The sequence below is a fragment of the Ostrinia nubilalis genome, chromosome 2, assembly GCF_963855985.1.
Source record: "Ostrinia nubilalis chromosome 2, ilOstNubi1.1, whole genome shotgun sequence".
Classification (NCBI taxonomy): domain Eukaryota; kingdom Metazoa; phylum Arthropoda; class Insecta; order Lepidoptera; family Crambidae; genus Ostrinia; species Ostrinia nubilalis.
Window position 1 is genome coordinate 2,678,466 of NC_087089.1, and position 21,028 is coordinate 2,699,493.

The window sequence follows — 21,028 nt, forward strand, 5'->3', positions numbered from 1 at the left end:
GACCTCATTGATACTTTGAAGAAAGAAATAAAGCTGAGGCTCAATGAACTCACTCAGGCCAGGGCGGTCATCAGCGAGGAGGAGGTGCAGATTAAGAAGTATCTGAACGAGGTCTGCCCTCTTGGGAATAAGAACTCTGATCAGGTAACTATGTCTGCCTTTGTTTGGTTCATCATGATCATCATTTCAGCCACAGGACGTTCACTGCTGAACATAGGTCTCCCCCAATGACTTCCACATCGCACGTTTGGTAGCGGCCTATATCCAGCGCCTCCATGCTTATTTGGATAATCTTGTGTATTCTTTGAACTCCTCCCCTGCCCGTCTACAGCGTAGGGAGTGTAGCCTCCATTAGCCTCTGGTAAGCCAGGGTCGTGGTCCTGCAGTGGAGACTAAAATTACCGAATGATGATGATTCTTTTGAACAGTTGCGGGTTTCGAGATTGATAAATATCCCCTGGAATAGGTACTCCTATCTCTGGTTGGGTTTTATTGGCGGCCAAACAGTAGACCCTGGCTATACAGCAGAGTGTGAAAAGAACTATTTTCGTGTCTCCTCTCTCTCCCAGAGTTTCCTTCTTGTGTTGGAAAATTATAAAATTTAATAATCCCAATTTCCTAATTTTTCTTTATTTTCTTCTTCGTGGTATTTCCTAATGGTAATGTAATTTTTGATTACGTACACCCACGCTTCTAAATAAATGTTCAAATTATCTTCATCTATTCATACAGCAAACCTTAATACCTTCAGCATCCAGTTTTAAAGTCAGGAATCTATTGCTGTAGCCATTTGAAAAGCTCGGCCAGGCTTTCAAGTTTTTGCGCCATTTGATTGGCATCTCGAGATGCGCCGCCGCATGTGCAAGAAACGTCATTATACACTGCCAATGGATTCAGTAAGTTTGCTTAACACACTCGAGTTAATGTGATTATGGCAACGAGAGCTTAATTGGGGTTTTTAAACATTATTTAAGAAACTCTTGAATTTCAAAAAGCATACAATATATATTACTTCTTTCACACCCTTTTTTTAACAACAGGGGTATAGCACTATAGCAGCACCACGATGGGTATCGGATTTTATGAGCCTATTCTTTTTTCATGGTCAAATCAGACCGAAAGCATAACATTCACTTCGAATCTAGAACCACTAAGCTAATTAAGTTACTAAGCTTTATTTGGGATTCGAATCTAGAACCGCTAAGTCAAGGGAGTCCACCGTTACTTCTTTCACTTGTAGAACGGAATCGAGGAAACCTTCTGAACCCATCCCAAAGACGACGACGTCGTTATGTAATACGACAGCCATGTTGGTTTAGCATGCAGGCCCAGTTTTTGTGCTGATGATAAATCTATAAGAATTTTTATAAAGAGATATGGCTTTGAGAGGCCTGCATCGATTGGCGGAACAAAAACTGAAATGCTTATGAAATTGAGAGGATAAAAATCTCTCGTGAAAATTACGCGTATGTGAATTATACATTTTAATGTTTGTTAATGGTTATAAAAATATCACTTGTTGTGGTAGACCATAGTGGTCATGGAGAGTGAGGTATATCAACTACAAAAAAGCCATCATAGCAAATTGGTTATTAATTTATGATAAACTTAATTTTGATTGTAATACACTTTCAGATTATACACAACCTAGACCTAAAAGTGATAGAACAAAGGAAAATGCTTGACCTATTGAAGTATGAGAAGAAAAGCAAGAAGAACAAACTGTGCGAGTTGGAAAAGGTGTACGAACATCTTCTGATAGAGAGCACTAAAAGTGAACTTGTCAAATCCAAATCTTCGACGAGAGCTAGAAAAGTAAGTGAAATAAGCTAAAAAAGAAAGTGAAATAAGCTAGAAGTTAATAAGAAAAAAAATGTTAATAAAACATAGGTGGCAGAATACAAGCAAAAGGCTGCATGTAACGCTATCAAAAATTAAGAAGTAAATAAGCAAATAAACTTATTTGATTTGATTTGAATTTTGAAGTCAGAATGTTCAATTTTTATAAATGTATTATTATCATAACTTATTTCCAGCACGCATCGCATTTAGAAAACGAAATTCACAAAGTTCTGATACAATGGACAGAGGCGGAGCTGGTGAAGAAGAAATACCTTACAATAAGGTAAATAGGTACAGAAAACAAACAATTAAATGCCTAATTGTCTATCTATACTTATAATAAATCTGTAGAGAGGTCAATTCTGTACATGAAATATATTTTCAAAATAACTATCAGGGGGTGATTAGTGATCGATACTGTCTTGTCGTTGACACAATGGAGCCAAATAAAACTCTTGATGACTTTTTGAACTCTGATTATAATGCAATTTAGATTTACAGTGTTGTCTTGTAGACGACCAAAAGGTAAGTGAAGTTTTGACATTTCATTTTATTAAACCAAACTGACACATCTAACTCCTACAAAAAACTTGACGGCAATTGTCTCTTTATGAAGCACCACAACCAAACTGTGTGTAGGTGAATTATGAGCCGGAACATCTTCCCGCCCCGTTGAAAGTACTCTTTCAACCCTGAATCTTCTCTTCTGACAGCAGCGGGCAGAGTCGAACCAAGGGCCGTCGCACAGAACCTCGCAGCGTGTGGACATCAGCGACACGAGCGACTCCATCAGCTCCCGGGAATAATTTAGTGACCCGCCCTAAGCGCCAACTCAAGGGGGGTATGTTATCCTCTTGGATGAGTACCATGTCTCCAATCGTCAGACTTGCATTATCTGTTCTCCATTTCGATCGATTTTGAAGTTCGCTGATGTATTCCTTTTGCCAGCGGTTCCAGAAGTGCTGATGTAGTTTTTCCACCCTGGCGTAGCGACGCAGGTTGCTTTCTTTCACGTCCTTTAGGTTCGGTGATGGCAGCGCCGTCAAGGGTCTCCCGATGAGAAAGTGCCCTGGAGACAAGGAAAGGAGGTCATTAGGAGAGGAAGAGAGAGGACATAAAGGACGACTATTGAGTATAGCCTCCACTTGTGCGAATAATGTAGTTATTTCTTCCAATGTTAAATGACTATTGCCCATTACTCTCTTAATGTGAAACTTAGCCGACTTGACGCCGGCTTCCCAAATGCCTCCAAAATGAGGTGCGTATGCAGGAGTGAACATAAATTTTATTCCTTCCTGTGCTGCAAAATCAGACAAAGATTGTGTATTTTTAGATAAAATACTACCAATTTCCTTGGCCGCAGCAACAAAATTTCGTCCATTGTCACAGAAAATTTCAGATGGCTTGCCTCGGCGAGCTATGAATCTACGAATCGTCATCACGAAGGCGTCTTTAGTGAGATCAGTGACTACTTCCAAATGTAAACATTTATATCGCAGGCAAACAAAGAGACACATGTAACATTTTATTAAGCGACTGCCTCTGCCCTTTCTATTTAAAATCATAAACGGTCCCGCGAAGTCCAGTCCCACAGACAAGAAAGGATAGTTAGGTGTTATTCTCTCTGCGGGCAGTAGGCCTAAGATGCGCGCATCGACAATGACATGATATGATAAGACAATTTTCGATCACGTAGATAATTTTATCATTTTCCCTAACATGGGACCATCGATAGAAAAGTCTATCGACCGCTATCGCGTGATAACCGAATTGTTGCCATATTAAGAAAAAATTGCGTTATTATGTTGGCCAACCTTGAAATATTTTAGCTCATTCGTTCAATCTCGTTCATTTCTGCTACTAATTCGGCTAAAAACACATATCTTAAAGCAGTGAGAACGTCATTAAAAAAAAGTTATGTCAATTTTGTTGACATTACATGACTGCTTGATTGTATTTGTTTGTGTTTTTAAAATTGTATTTTTATGTTTCCAGTCTTATTTTTAATATTTCTAAAGTACGGAAAATATCAAACGAAGAGATAACCAAGTTAAAGAAAAACAATGAAGAATTCCTAATCATACCGATAGTATTAAAGAATGAAGTCTTCAAAATTAACAGAATAACCGAACTCCACTACCTACCCCATAATGCGAGGTTTACAGTAATTATTCAACTTACATGAAGCAGTCAGAAAGTTTATTGAGATTTGAGAAATAAAGTTACACTCATAAGTAGCAAAGTAAGTACCTAAAGTCTAAAATATTAGCTATACTCCGCAGATCTTGATTTTCATAAGTAACAGCACCGGAGAAAAGGAAAAATATCTTTATTCCTACAAATAAGCTTTCACCTTCTTTCCTATATTTATTTCACATAGTTCTTTCACCGTGTAATAATACTGTGATCAATATTTTGTATGTAAACTTAAAATACAAATAGGATTAAGTAAATGTTTCTATTTATGAACTGTTTAAGTAATTGTAATATTTATAATTGTGTTTAAATAATATTCTTTCTTTTTTCAGACAGTGGATGAAGAAGTGTGGGATTATGAGTGATTATTTCATTCTAAAGCAGACATAATCAAGTCTTGCTCACTATCATGAAAATTTACAATAACAATCAGCAAGAAAAACTTCAAGGGTACTGGCTAGGCTAACCAATTCATGGAATTCTGTTTGTATTTGAAATTATAAATAGCTATTGTAAAACAAAAGTTTTCCAAATAAAGATTTTGTAAATAATGGTTGAATTATTTTGAAATTACACTGCAATAATGAATTTATTGCCTGCGTCCAGCGCCTTTCTGCTACCATTATGATGTCGTCGGTCCACCTTGTGGGTGGACGTCCCACGCTGCGTATTCCGGTACCCGGCCTCCACCCCAGAACCTTGCTGCCCCATCGGGCAACATGGAAAGCATTGGGGGAGGCCTAAGTTCAGCAGTGGACGTCCTATGGCTGAGATGATGATGAATTTATTATAATGGAATAAATTGTACAAGATTATCATCCTGTCACATTAAAGCCCTTAAAAAAGACCACATGGAGGAATTAGATTGATAGTAATGTGGAATGTATGTATGGTATCACCATCAAGTTATAAAATTAGTAAAATTCATTTATTCTCATTGTTATTATAGCAAGTTTGATTACACATCCCACCCAATGCTAATTTCTGACAATGACCTTGCCACTGTTTGATGTAGACACAAGAAGCTCGGTCACCACATTCCGCCCCATTTTCAATAATTTTACAAGATTATGTACAGATGACAGTAGGTACTTAAATCAAGCTAAACACTGTGGGGTATCTCACGACATTTGCAACTTAATATGTATTGTCTGATGTACTGTTGACTGCCTACCTAAGTAGGTAAGTAATGGTTATTTTACAAGGTAGGTAATGTAATAATTAATATGTGGGTGGGACTGTGGGAGCACTAAGATTTTGCAGCTAGCGATTATAAACTGTCGCAAGATTCGCCTCACACTGATAAACTCTTGAACTAGAACTCAATCTCCACCTAGAAGTAAAAGTATCACAAAGGTGCTAGATTCCTTTCTTTGAATTTTACTAGCCTCAAATTAGTCGTAAAATGTCATTTACCATTATAAATGATAAATAAATAGAGTTAAAGTAGCTTGCAAAAAAGTTAATCTCCTATCGTCTTGCTATCGTGGGCAAGGATCGAGGACGATAAAAACACCACATCCTATCCTATCGTGATGTCAAAATATGATATAGTTAGCGCTTCATGTTAGGGCTTGCCAGGTTTATCACAAAAAAAAAAAACAAATCTATCACTATCACTTTTTGACAGATGACATGATAATTTTCGGGGTGCCATGTTAGCGCCGGTAGATAAAACGATATAGTGACGTCAAAATCGATATAACGCCGCGATAGCAGTTTATCACGGCGCGCATCTTAGCCCTGCAGGTTTCCCATTTTTGGACACATAGTTTTACCGTTTAAACGCTTGCAACGCACACAGTTAAAAACAACACTACGAGCGAGCCGCCTTCCATTTACCGTCCAGACAGTCTCTCTAGCCGTGGCCAATAATAACTGTGGCCCGGCGTGTAAATGCTTAATGTGCTCCCGTTCAAAAAATAATTTAGCCAAATGGTGTGAAGAATGCAATAATATAGGGTGCTTCTTTTCGTAAGCATAGCACGAAGCGCTTATTCTGCCACCTACTCTTATCAAATTATTATCCAGAAAAGGAGACAATGGGAGTATTTTTGATTTTGCATTTAATTGTTTGTCTTTACTGAGCATTTCGTACTCTGTAGCGAATGATTGACGTTGAGCAGCCGAGCACAAAAAATAAAAAGAATGATTAAGTTCGTCAATTGTTAAACTACCTAAGAGCTTATCTTTAGGATACCTCAAATTATGTATGAACCTCCTAACATAGGCAAATGTGCGTTGCAATTTCGATAAATTAGAAAAATTTTCAAAATTAATAAATGATTCAGTAATTGTTGTATTATGACATTTTACTTCCGGTAATTCTATTTCCGGTATTTTATTATTTGTGAATTTAGGCCACTCCGACTCGTCTTTAGCCATGAAGTCGGGACCTGACCACCACAGATTCATGTTTATCAACTTAGTTGCGTCTACCCCCCGCGAAACCAAGTCTGCCGGATTGAGTGAGGTAGGCACATAACGCCACGAAGCTGCCTCGGTGGTCTCGGTTATCTCAAGAACCCTGTTAGCGGCGAAAGCTTTTAATTTACTTGAGCCTTTATGAATCCACGCTAACACGATACTCGAATCGCACCAGTGAATCATGCGCTTTGGTTGAATACGGAGTGACTCATTTACTGCCTTACATAGTCTAGCGGCTAGGAGTGCAGCGCACAGTTCTAGTCGTGGCATAGTGGTTGCCTTTAGCGGCGCAACCTTAGACTTAGCACACAACAATCTAATAGTAACTTCATTCTGAGCATTGACAGATTTTAGATAAATGCATGCCCCATAAGCGTGCTGGGAAGCATCGCTAAAACTATGTAATTCTATATGTACTGGGTCAACACATAACACATGTCTAGGTATTTCTAAGTTTTGTAATAATGGAATGTGTTTAGAAAAAGAAAACCACTCATTGGCAATAGATAATGGAACGGGCTCATCCCAGTCCAACTTCTGAAGCCATAACTTTTGAATTAATATTTTTGGTAATATTATGAACGGAGATAGCAAACCGAGTGGGTCAAAAATTTTAAAAGACTGAGACATTATAGATCGTTTTGTAATATTTTTGTTTTCTGCCAAAGGCTTAGTCGGAAAATTAAAAACATCTGTAGAAGGCTTCCACCCCATCCCCAAAGTGCTTGTTGATTCGCTAAAAGTTAAATTATCATTTGCATTCATGTCGCAATTTTCAAAAACATCGGGTAAGTTACTTTTCAATTTTCTCAAATTAAAACATCCAGAGACAAGCACTTTAGAGACCGAGTTTAAGATGTAACGCAGCTGATCTTTACTATCACTGCCACAAATCAGGTCATCGACATAAAAATCGTGTTGGATGATGTCTTTGATCATCTCATCCTCACATTCTTCGCCTAATTGTTTAATGCACCTAGTACTTAAATAACTCGCGCTGGCCGTGCCATACGTGAGTGTGTTTAGTTTTAATATTTTTAAAGGTTGAGATTCCTGATCCCTCCACAAAATCAATTGAAGGTTACGGTCACCTTCATCGACCTCTACCTGACGGTACATTTTTTCTATGTCTCCTGTCAAGATGTATCTATGTTGCCGAGCTCTAATCAATATAGCAAACAACGAATCCTGCACAGTTGGACCCACTGTTAAAATGTCGTTTAAAGAATAACCCGAAGAAGATGCCGCGGAGCCATCAAACACGACGCGTAATTTTGTTGACTCGCTGTCTTCCTTTAGAACGGGATGATGACACAAGAAATAAGCAATGTCAGGTTTTGACTGACATTCAGATAAATGTCTCAATTCTGCGTATTCATCAATGAATTTTGTATATTGCAATTTTATATCTGGATTTCGCCTAAACCTTTTTTCTAGGTTAAAAAATCGCCTTTTTGCCAAGTTAAAACTATCCCCTAAACAGTCAGGTGACTCCTTCAAGGGTAATTTCACTCGAAATCTACCACTATCTAACCTTACAGTATTTTGCATGAAATGATTTTCACAAAAATTATCACTTTCGCATAATATATTTTTGCTATTTGGAATTTCTTCTAGATTCCAGAAAATTGGAAGCATTTTGTCTATTTCGTTATCAGAGTTATTTTGTTCTTTTTGCATAAAATTGCATTGTATAGAATTTTTTGATATAAAATTTGAATTTGGGTTGAATGGACCAGAAACTAGCCATCCGAATTTTGAACTATGAAGTTTAGGGTAACCGAGGCCTAATGACAGCTGTTCATTTCCTATTATGTCCCAAAATATGTCAGCACCAATTAAAATATCTATCTTAGAGGGCTGATAGAAAGTGGGATCCGCCAAGGTTATGTTTTTTGGAATTTTTAGAGAGTTAATATCAATTTGAATTGAAGGTATTTTGCTAGTTAATTCATTTATGATAAAAAATTGCAAATCAATATTAAATTCGTTTTTATTTAATGAACTTATGTTAGCGGTGCATGTTTCTTCGATCTTACAGCATGAATTATTACCTACGCCAATTACGTTTATATCATTTATTTGATTTGAATTCAGACCTAATTTGTTTTTTAATGATTTAGTCATAAATGACGATTGACTTCCGCAATCCAATAATGCACGAGCTCGAGTTGTTTTGTGTGTATTTGGATTGGATATTTCAATTATGGCAGTTGATAAAAGCACTTGCTCTTGTTTGAGTTTTGAAAAATTAACAATAGTGTCATTAGACGAAGTGTCTAATTTAGAATCATGCACCATGGCTCTTGGCCTATGTAACAAACTATTATGCCGTTCGTTGCATTCGCGGCAAGGCCCCATACGGCACTCGCTCAACGGGTGACCTTGACGCAAACAATTGGCGCAAAGCTTATATTTTTTAACATAATTCAATCTCTCATCTATGCCTTTTGATTTAAACATAGCACAATCATAAATTCTATGGTTGTCACCACAAATAATACACAAAAATGTTCCTGACCGTTGCGTATTCAGTGCAGCGAACGACTTAGTAGATCGGCTATTATTATTGTTGTAATTATTATGATTGCTCGTCGCTGCATAATTACGCGCGGGTGCCGCCGCTGATGACGCACCTTTTGCTGAATTATAGTTATTGTTGTTATATTTACTCCTATGTATAGATTCGAGCACGTCAGCACGGTCCGTTAAAAACTTATAAAATTGGTTTAAAGTAGGTATATCGTCTAAAACGTTGCGATATTCTTCCCACTTAGTGAGTGTGTGACTGTCTAATTTGGATGACAACATAAATATTAGTAACATATCCCACTTGTCCGTGGGCTGTCCCAAGCTGGATAATGCACGCAAGTTTTTCGTCACGTGATCAACTAAGAACCTAAGTGACTTTTCAGATTCGCGATTTAAAGGCTGAATACTAAACAATGAGTTTAAATGATGATTAGTTAACAATCTTTTATTATTGTAACGATTACACAACAATTGCCACGCTTCTTTATAATTAGATGCTGATATCTCTAAGTTAGATATTATTCGAGCAGCTTCTCCTTCCAGATATGAGACAAGATAATGAAACTTGTGGACAGGAGAAATGTGGGAATTATTGTGTATCAAGCTCTCAAACGTATCATGAAACTCAAGCCATCTGAAATAAGTTCCATCGAACTTAGAAATTTGTATTTGCGGCAATTTAAATCCCATTGTATTGCTATTAATATTATTACCGTTATTTTCTATAGAACAGTGAGCATCCGCGTCAAAAAATGATTCGCGTCTTTGTTGTACTTTATTTTGACGTTCTATTATATTTTTTGCCAATGCTATGTTTGCCACGAAATCATGTTCAATATTTTCCCTCTCGTTTAACTCCCCGTCTAAATTATCAGGGTTAAAAACTTCAATCTGACTTTGCAACTCATCGAACTTCATGGACAAAGCCTCAAACTTGCCGAGCTTCAAAGTCAACTCGGCCAACTCAAGGTTCGCCAATTCTTCTTGCTGACTTATATTCTACAAAAAATTTTTGAATTTAGTGATTTGACCTTTTACTGAACTTCGCTTTATACATAATTCTCTAACTCTTTTCTCGTCAGCCTTTTCAAAATTAGACCTACCCGATCTTTCAGATTCCATTGTAATTTATAGAAATAAATACAGCACAAACAAGAAATTTACAAAAGGCGACTGAATATAAATCAGCAAATAGTCAAGAAGGAATAAATAATTAATTTAGCTCACGCTCCTCCTCGGTGCTTGCGCGTAGACTCGGGAAACCGGCGTCGACGCTGCTAATGCACAGCACGGCGCACAGCTTAGGCACGCTCAGTGCTCCTGCACTTGATAATTTCGATGAGCCTGAAATATTCGGCAAACAACTATGACCTACGTGTAACAAAACTTGAGTTTCAATTTTATGTAAAAGTTTAATTTTAATGTGAAGTTTAATTTTAATGGGCCACCAAACTCGGTTATCACAAATAAATAACAATTCCGAGTTAAATAATTGAATGAATATAGATTTATATAAAAGTTAATGGATTTTGCTACGATAATTATACACAAATTTTAAAAGTGGGTAGGTGGGATGTACCTTGCCTCTAGAATTATCACGATATTTTGCAATATTTTACCTAAATAACTACAAATATCCACTTATAATTATCGTAAAACTTGGATAATTTAATTACAACAAGCGAAAACGATCTAATAGTACGGGAATGAGCTTAGGTTATGTTTTAGGTATAGACTTGGATTTAGGAATTTGGTAAAGGACTGGGCACTTATCTCATTAATCCGATGGCACGATGAGACGGCGTAATGCTTTGGCTGCCTTACTGCTCCGCTTTCCTCAGCTGCTCGAATTTTTGGGAATTTGCTCGTCCTTCCGTTGGTCTTGAATTTCGAATTTGTTGAACGGTTTTGAATCTTTTGCAATTTTGTTCTGCGATTTTGTTCCCCTCATGGGCCACCAATTTATGTCTTGTCGTTGACACAATGGAGCCAAATAAAACTCTTGATGACTTTTTGAACTCTGATTATAATGCAATTTAGATTTACAGTGTTGTCTTGTAGACGACCAAAAGGTAAGTGAAGTTTTGACATTTCATTTTATTAACCCTACACTGCATTCAGTCCCTTATGTGGGACAACCAATATAATTGATGCTTTTTCTGATTTGAGCCAAGTAGCGGCATCTATCATTACGTAAATAAAGTGACAACAACCAATAGCATCAATTTATTGCATTAGTTGAAATTAGATGGCAGCACTATCTCGCTTAATCAGTCATTTAATTGAAAATTTTGAACGTCAGCCACGCGCCGTGCGTATTCATTTTGAAAATTTAATAAAAAATAGTTGTTTATGGAATGCAACAGTGGATAAATTGTTTTAATGTCGAAATATCAGTGATCTAAACAAATGTAAGTATATTTTTTTAATTTGACCGTGTTTCGATACTAAATTTTTACAATTACTGTGTGTTCCCGATGTGTCACTTCATGCAGTGATGATACAATTTTAGACATGTATACTAATGGTATGATGTTGATTATTTTTGCATAGTGGCGAAGAAAACCTCATCCAGCGCTCAAATCTAAAATTATTTGACAATACTATTAGGCAATGAAGATGAACAAGACTCCTCAGGCCGAAAGTGACGATGACATTGCCTCAATTAGATCTACCCTCAACAAACTTTCTGAAACATTTAGCAATAAGTACGGATGACGAAGAGCAATTTTTTTCACTGAACAGGTATGAATTCGCTGCACCATTATCAGGGTCATATGCTGGTGATATGCAGCAGCATAATATACCAAATCCTAGTGGTTAGATCCTGCTGTTCCCTACATTCAGATTCGTGATGCAGTTGGCTTCACGAACACGTCAATCAACAGTCGTTTCTTCCGCGTCTGCTGCAAAAGACGCTTCTCCAACACCTGCTGTTTCCGTCGCCAGAATAAAGCAAAATATCAGCTGGAAAAAAATTACCATCCAACAAATCTTGAGTTTTGAGGGCAAACCGATCTAGAACCAGAAGTTGAAATTCCTTTGCAATATTTCTTGTAATTATTTGCCATTGATAAGAAATACCATGTCAGTAAGTAAACCAGTTAGAAAAATTCAGCAATATCTACACTTCAATGACAATACAACTCAGCCACCAGCAGGCACTGCAGGATACGATCGTCTCCATAACTCAGACATCTAATAGAAATCCTAAAAAAAATGTCAAGCTATACCCAAACGAGAAGCATTGTCAGTGGATGAGCAGATGTGCGCTACTAAGGCCTCTATCATGCTACGCCAATATTTACCTAATAAGCCTCATAAATGGGAGTAATCCTTGATAACTACTACACATGCCCTGTATTGATTACGCTTTAATTTAGGTAGGTCATTGCATGCAGTGCCACATATGGAACAAAATAAAAAAATCCATTTTCTCCTCAACTACTACTTTTTTTTAATTTTAGCTGTGCTTCCCATGTTCTAGACCACAAATATTGCCTGAAAAGATTTTTTTTTCTAAAAACAAAAAAATCATGCAGTGTAGGGTTAAACCAAACTGACACATCTAACTCCTACAAAAAACTTGACGGCAATTGTCTCTTTATGAAGCACCACAACCAAACTGTGTGTAGGTGAATTATGAGCCGGAACAGATACTGATGCCAAAAATGCAATCAGTAAAATGTTTGTCTGTCTGTCTGTATGTTCCTTATAGAAACAAAAACGACTCGACGGATTTTAACGAAACTTGGTACAATTATTTTTCATACTCCTGGGCAGGTTATAGTGTACTTAGGAATTCCCACGGGAACGGGAATTAGCGGGAAAATCCTTTTGTATGAAAAATCTAAACCGCTAAAGTTAGACGCTTGAAATTTGGCATGCAGGTACCTTAGTAAACTTAAAGCTTAGTTACAACAGGATATTGCAAAATTCCCACGGGAACGGGAGTTAGCGGGAAAAAACATTTGTATGTAAAAAATATTCACCGCGTAAGATAGATAAAGGGGGTAAAACGGGATCCACGCGTACGCAGTCGCGGGCGGCCGCTAGTTATTAATAAAGTTTTTGTCAACAGACAGGCACTGGTCGACGACTCGGTCAAGTTCGAAAGCTCATTATCGAGAATTGAAGATATGCTGAACAAACAAAGGGAAGAAATTATGAAATTAGAAGTGAGTAAATAGGGCATAGAGTATATCTTGTAATTTGTTAACGATCGCATCAGGATTCTTCTACCATAGAAAACATCTCAATTTAAAGATGAAATTCTGTTTCATATTATTACCCGTGGTACTTTTATAGACGCGGTATCAACTTATTAGAAAAATGTATTACCTACCTAGTACCACATCTAGTACCCCTGCCAGTGATGATGGTAATGGTCATCATTACAGCCACAACACGTCCAATACTGAACTTTGGCTTGCCAATGATTTCCAAATTGGTAGCGGCCTGCATCTGGAGCCTTCCTGTATGCAACTTTTATGAGGTCCTTTGTCCACTTTGGACGTCCCATCACTATACAAATGAAAAAAAAACTTGTATCAAAAGTCCTTTCCTTACCCAGAACGTCCGCGAAGAAGCAGCAGAGATGCGCATTCGAGCAACCGCAGCGACCGCGGCGGAGGCGGCGCGGGCGCACGACGCGGAACACAATCGCGCTTCGGAACGCGTCTACTTCGCGCAGCGCTTCGCTGAGCGGAAGCGCGAGCTAGAGAAGCTGGAGAAGCGCATCTTTCCGCCTCAGGGTAAGTGAAAGAGAAGAGATGTGTTGAAGCGGCGCGTGCTCACGACACAGAGCACAACAGCGCTTCGGAACGCGTCTACTTCGCGCAGCGCTTCGCTGAGCGGAAGCGCGAGCTGGAGAAGCGCATCTTTCCGCCTCAGGGTAAGTGACAGAGAAAAGATGTGTTGAAGCGGCGCGTGCTCACGACGCAGAGCACAACCGCGCTTCCGAGCGTGTCTACTTCGCGCAGAGATTCTCTGAGCGAAAGCGGGAGCTGGAGAAGTTGGAGAAGCACAGGTAACAGGGTTTATTCCCAACGACCCCCACTAAATCTGCCACCAGTGGTGGTTGTTGAAACGATTAACTAATATTTGGCGCAATCACCCCCAGAGTCGTTGGGAATAAAAATATAATTGTTCCCAGCGACCTCCAATAAATCTGCAACCACTGGTGGTGGTTGAAACGACAATTTGATAGTAGACCCAACCACTCCCAGTGGTTGATTTGGTATAATTTTGGAATTTACTATAGATCTAATTATGAATAAGACTGCAACTCCTGTGTAACCAGGATCTACAGCGTGACCGCCAATAAAAACCCAACCAGTGAAGGTCAAGTTTATCCCGGGGGAAAGTTATAGCGCCTCAGGGTAAGGGCAGAAGAAATGTTAAGGAGGCGCGTGCGCACAACGCGGAACTCAACCGCGCTTCGGAGCGCATCGCATGCGGGCTATCCGCGTTTCATTATAACATACGTCATGTTTTTCCTATCACGCGGGCTACACGCACGCGGAACGCAGACAGAACTTGTCATTGGCTATAGGTACTATCAGTCTAATCTTTTAACTAACATTTTCAATGTATCGCTGTTGGTTTCTATAAATAAATAAATAAATAATTACCTTTTTTTTTAACATCTCACCCACAGCACGTCAAGTGGTGCGCCAGGACTCCACCAGGTCCACGGAGGGAGAGGCCGTCACTGAGGAGTCTTCAGCCGCTGCACAGATGGAGGAGATCTTCCAACGGCTCATGAAACTTACAGGTATTGAACAAACTTCAAAAGCTCACATTTTCGAAACTTTTTTGAACACAAAAACTAACTTATACTGTTAAAATTTGGTAAGAAAACGTTTTATATGGCTTATGGTATTTATAGCAAGTTCAGAAGACAAGTAATAGGCAATCAACACCTATGCCCACACTGAGGTCTGCCAGTGCGCGTGGACGCACAGGGTGACACACGAACCAATTGCAGAGCTCCATTCAACGCTGTGCGTTCGATTTGCTGATTCACATAAGCAAGCATCGTTTGTGAATACGAAGATTAAGATCCTATATTCAAAACTTGACAGTCTTGACACATCCATACCTGCTACACTGACACGTTGCGTTAGGAAAAAAATCCCAACTGTGTGTGACTTGCTTTAAAACAGTTACACTGCTCTATAGGCCAAATGCAAACCAAGAAATGAGTTTGTCTTCCAGGAGTCACAGACACAGACGAAGTGTTCGACCGTTTCCGCGCCCAGCGAGAGACCTCCAAGCGTCTAAACTACCTCCAGCAGACGACAGAGGAAGAAAAGCTGGAGTTGGAATCCAGCCAGACTGCACTAATGGCTGAACTGGAGGCGTTTAAATTCGCCTCGGTTAAAGATAAGGATGAGTATGTATTATTTTAAGAAAGATTTTCACAATCTTAATTTTGAGTTAAGATAGTCACTATACTTTGCGCAAAGACTCATTGCAGGCGGTGTAATAATAAGACAGTGCATATCACGTTTTCTGTCGTACTTACACTGGTTATGGGAACTGTCACAAAGAGGCAGACATAGAGTTGTTTATATTAGTTGTTAATAAATAACATATTGGCGAGTGTGCATCTCTGTTTCAAAAATTACTAATGTTCCCGCCTGCCACGAGTCTGCGTCGAAGTCAGTTCCGTCAGTTCCTCTGTGGTTGAAGATTCCGGGTAAAGCTCGCTAGCAACTACTACAGCCTGATCATCACTTTCCATCAAGTGAGACGCAGGTTGAAAGCTTCCCCGTTTTGGTTAAAAAAAGCTTAGTCCGTGACTTTCATTCAACATCTGTTATTTGCGACATAGCGCAACAAACTTAAAAATATAAGTGGTACTAACGGTAACATTATTAATGATGGTGGCCTTGGTACTATTACTTATTCTGTGGTGGTGGTAATAATGTTAATTTGTGCAAACGTCAATTTACAGAGGTCAAGACCAAATCAATGAGCTGAAAGAAGAAATACGAAAAGAAGAAGAAACACAAGCAGAGCTGGAGGATAAGCTTGAGGAACTTACTACTGTGCTTCTGGACATCAAGCGACTACTGTATGATCTGTGTAAAATGTTAGATGTAAGTATGGTAAAAATCGTATCTGAATCTAAATTACCTAATTACAGCTAAGTTAATGGTTAAACACTTGATACATTCACTCTGCATTCCTCTGTGTTCCCGAACTTATGCAACCCTTACTAGAGCAACCTAGGTGGAGTTTCTGGGGAAGGTCGAGTGAAGCACCTGGATTGGGGTATCGCAGGACCGGTCATTGTAGACTAAGAGCTAGTGGACGCCAGACCTTTGATTAGATTCTAATTTATATTGGGAGCATACGCTGACAAACTTTCAGCTTTTATAAAATGACGTAGGTCTGGCGTCCACTAGCCTAAATCCATGGAGGAGACCTTTATCTTACAGTGGACGACATTAGGCTGACCCGAACCAGATGCCCATACTAACATAGAAAAGGCCATGACAAGTTTGTTTTTCCAGGTAATCCCAGAGCCGACGATGCCCGAATGGACGGCGGAGGCGCGCGACGTGCAGGAGCTGGTACAAGTGCTGACGCAGCGGTATGACAAGGCGTGCGCGCGCGCAGACGAGATACGGATCAAGCACGGCGAGACCACGCTCATCGCTGTGCCTTCTAACGTGAGTATTGCTAAAATTGGGCATTCATCATCATCATTTCAGCCATAGGACGTCCACTGCAGAACATAGGCCACGCAGAACTGACGGCCAATGGTAGCAGGAAGGCGCTGGATGCAGGCCACTACCAACCGTGCGATGTGGAAGTCAAATTGGGCATTGATACCAATAAATTCCATGACCATTCCATCTTTAAATCTAACCCTAAAAATCAAGTTAATTTTTCTTATCATCTGGATAGGTTGTCTGGAAGAGCTTTATTGTGATAAGATCACCTAAATTGTGCCGTTTCTTCTGTTTATTTATTTTGTTTGTGTTAATCATAGTGTTAATCTACATATTTAGCAGGTATAGGTACTAATTCGATTTCAGTAGTTTTGAAATTAATAAAGAGGTAGGCAATTAATTTCGCGACCTGGTGACGTTTTATTGGTCTTAGCACAGGTCTTTGCTATTGAATAGGAGAGTCACGTTTTGATTGCTCTACAAGTTATGTCAATTGACTAGAGTGTTTACTACCATTCGAAAGCCTAGAGCCTGAGACTAAAATGTCTTCGCGTCTCATACTCTTAACGTCATTTTATAGCTTGCGAGCGGGAGGGATCTTAAGTGTTAAATTGTTGTTATTTCAGCCAACAAGCCGTCCATCATCAGTGGCTGGAGTCAGCGTCAGCCACAGTACCCCCAAGGAGACAGAGAAAGCTGTTCCAACTTACAAGGAGCTGGTGCAGAAGGAACCTGTCAGAGGGCCTGGTATGTTTTCAAACAAGAAATTAATTCTTCGTAAAACGTTCACAAGGTGTACCTACCACCTACCGACGCCCTCATAAAGGTAGCAGAAAGGCGCTGGATGCAGGCCGCTACCAACCGGTCATTATGCAAATTATTGGGGAGGCCTGTATTCAGCAGTGGACGTCCTATGGCTGAAATAATGATCATGAAATTACGTTGTAGGTACAATGCCTCGTGTAGGTCAAAAAGTACTTTTATCACAGTGCTGGTCAGATTGATGTTTACAGGATGCCACGATAAATACGGACAGGATGTGGTTTAACCGCAATGCTGTCCTTTAAACTAGAATTTTAAATAACTAACTTAGATAAAATCACGGGATACAATATAGGTACCAAGCACGTGTTAAGCATGTGTTAAGTAAATACATAATAGCGCAAAGAGAGAGTACCTACAATGTGATATAATATGATATATTCAAAATTGGTAGCAGCCTGCATCCAGGAAATCAATGCGTGGGGCCTATGTTCAGCAGTAGACAACCTGTGGCTGAAATGATGATGATGTTGATATTCAAAATCCTGGTAACTTAATATGATCCCATTTCCACATACCTTCTTGTCAATCGTCACATTCGTAAGCAACAGAACCCATGGATCTTATGATCAACTAGCGGCCGCCCGCGACTTCGTACGCGTGGATCCCGTTTTACCCCCTTCATCTAAGTATCTTACGCGTTTTAGATTTTTTCATACAAATGTTTTTTTCCCTCTAACTCCCGTTCCCGTGGGAATTTTGCAATATCCTGTTGTAACTAAGCTTTAAGTTTACTAAGGTACCTGCATGCCAAATTTCAAGCATCTAACTTAAGCGGTTTAGATTTTTCATACAAAACAATTTTCCCGCTAATTCCCGTTCCCGTGGGAATTCTTGAGTATACTATAACCTGCCCAGGAGTATGAAGAATAATTGGTATCAAGATTCGTTAAAATCCGTTGAGTAGTTTTTGTTTCTATAAGGAACATACATACAGAGTACAGACAGACAGACAAAAATTTTACTGATTGCATTTTTGGCATCAGTATCGATCAATCACCCCCTGATAGTTATTTTGAAAATACAGGGTGTCCCAAAAACAATGGATAACCCTGTAACCATCGATAGGCCTCGCCATGATCTCCCTAACGTCCATTTTTGACCCCAGTAAAAATATCACCGTTTTCAAGATTTTTAAGTTTTTGTGCATTTTTAGAAAATTGCCACCTGCGATTACTTTTTCTCATGCCATTTCTACAAATGAGGATACTTTTCAATCGAGTTTTTTTCCTTATCACAAGGGATAGTTGGGCTATCAAAAGAAAAGATCAAAGTTCAACAAACTAGTTTGAAAGTATGAAAATTTTAAGAAATCGCAGAAGAGAACGAAAAATTAATTCATTGTCTTGCACTTTTGATCAGCCATCGTGTAAAAAAAATGTAGGAAGACCATCGTGCCCATTACCTTAAAAATTTCCTTGGTTAATTGAGATTCTAAAAAGATATCACAAGCCTATGTATTCTGTATTATTTTTATCTTATGGCTACTTGAATAGCAACTAGTATGAAAACTGCAGAAATAAGTTTTTCTCGTAATAGTTAAACTAGGACTGCATAGTGGCATTAAATACAAATGGAAAATTTTTAGCGTAGGAATTTAAATAAAGCAACATTTTATCATCATCATCATCATCATTTCAGCCGTAGGACGTCCACTGCTGAACATAGGCCTGTACCCTAATAATTTTCATAATGACCGCTTGGTAGCGGCCTGCATACAGCACCTTCCTGCTTATCTTTATGAAGTCGTCGGTCCACTTTGTAGGTAGACGTCCTACGATGCGCTCTCCGGTACGTAGCCTCCACTTGAACCCTGCTGCCTCAGTTCTGCGAACTACTGTGCCTTGCCCTTTGCCACTTCAGCTTGCTGATCCGTCGGGCTATGTCAGCGACTTTAGTTCGTTTACAGGTCTCCTAATTTCTGATACGGTTTCGTAAAGAAACCCGAGCATAGCCCCTTCCATAGTACGCTGTGCAAAAAATCCACGTTTCCGAGCCGTGTATCATCACGGACATCTGTCTATAGGCACATTTATAAGGTGTAAAACAAAAATTATGTAATCACAAAAACGCAGAATGGACGGCCAATGGGGCAACAGGGTTCAAGTGGAGGCTACGTACCGGAAAGCGCATCGTAGGACGTCCACCTACAAAGTGGACCGACGACCTCATAAAGGTAAGCAGGAAGGTGCTGGATGCAGGCCGCTACCAAGTGGTCATTATGAAAATCATTGGGGTACAGGCCTATGTTCAGCAGTGGACGTCCTATGGCTGAAATGATGATGATGATGATGATAAAATGTTGCTTTATTAAAATTCCTACGCCAAAAATTATCCATTTGTATTTAATGCCACTATGCAGTCCTAGTTTAACTATTACGAGAAAAACTCATTTTTGCAGTTTTCATTCTAGTTGCTATTCAAGTAGCCATAAGATAAAAATAATACAGAATACATAGGCTGGTGATACCTTTTTAGAATCTCAATTAACCAAGAAAGTTTTTAAGGTAATGGGCACGATGGTCTTCCTACATTTTTTTTACACGACGGCTGATCAAAAGTGCAAGACAATGAATTAATTTTTCCTTCTTCTCTGCAATTTCTTAAAATTTTCATACTTTTAAAGTAGTTTGTTGAACTTTAATCTTTTCTTTTGATAGCCCAACTATCCCTTGTGATAAGGAAAAAAACTAGATTGAAAAGTATCCTCATTTGTAGAAATGGCATGAAAAAAAGTAATCGCAGGTGGCAATTTTCTAAAAATGCACAAAAACTTAAAAATCTTGAAAACGGTGATATTTTTACTGGGGTCAAAATTGGACGTTAGGGAGACCATGGCGAGGCGTATCGACGGTTACAGGGTTATCCATTGTTTTTGGGACACCCTGTATATTTCATGTAGAGGGTACACTTCTAATACAGGTTTTTATAAACTTAAAAGAAGTTGTACCAAACCCTGTAATGATAAAACTTGTAACTTCAATAAAGGAATTTATTATTATTTTATGTACAAGAATTGACCTCTCTACAGATTTATTATAAGTAGGTATAGATGATGCAGTTTTGTGTGCACAAAAACCATCATCTTCTTCATCACACACTAAATCTTTCTATTAATCTACAGCCTCGGACGAAGAGGAAGACATTCCGTCACGTTGCTACCTGAAGAGGCAAGCGCAGCTCATCATCGACACCAAGTGCAGAAGGAAGGGCTTCAGGGGCTTCCCAAGGAAATAAGAATTTAGACCAAAATGTGTTCAACACTGCCCAGCGCCGCAACCCCCACTTACTAGAATTAAAATCACGTTATGAAGAAATAAATTATTTTGAAACACGAATGTTTATTGTTATGCAGATCAAAGCAATTTGACTGTAATCACACTGATGATAAATGAGATGCTGTATGGTACGTAACATATCCTGCCCTGTAGAGCCTTTCAATATTAAAATAATATTATTATCAGGAATACAATAAAAGTAAAAGGATAGATTATAAAAAATAAACTTTTATTCCAAAAAAATTA

At 38.9% G+C, this 21,028-nt stretch overlaps 1 protein-coding gene across 1 annotated transcript; it reads left to right on the forward strand.

Moving 5' to 3' along the window:
• Positions 1–43: 43 nt before the first annotated feature.
• On the forward strand, positions 44–20,799 carry LOC135078160 (golgin subfamily A member 5). The gene is made up of 12 exons (XM_063972748.1): positions 44–144; positions 1,636–1,815; positions 2,037–2,125; positions 13,079–13,175; positions 13,571–13,751; positions 13,802–13,891; positions 14,657–14,773; positions 15,217–15,394; positions 15,959–16,103; positions 16,521–16,679; positions 17,309–17,429; positions 20,629–20,799. Exons 2-12 carry the CDS (start codon positions 1,678–1,680, stop codon positions 20,739–20,741), a joined length of 1,428 nt encoding a protein of 475 aa, XP_063828818.1. The 5' UTR covers positions 44–144; positions 1,636–1,677; the 3' UTR covers positions 20,742–20,799.
• Positions 20,800–21,028: the final 229 nt, after the last annotated feature.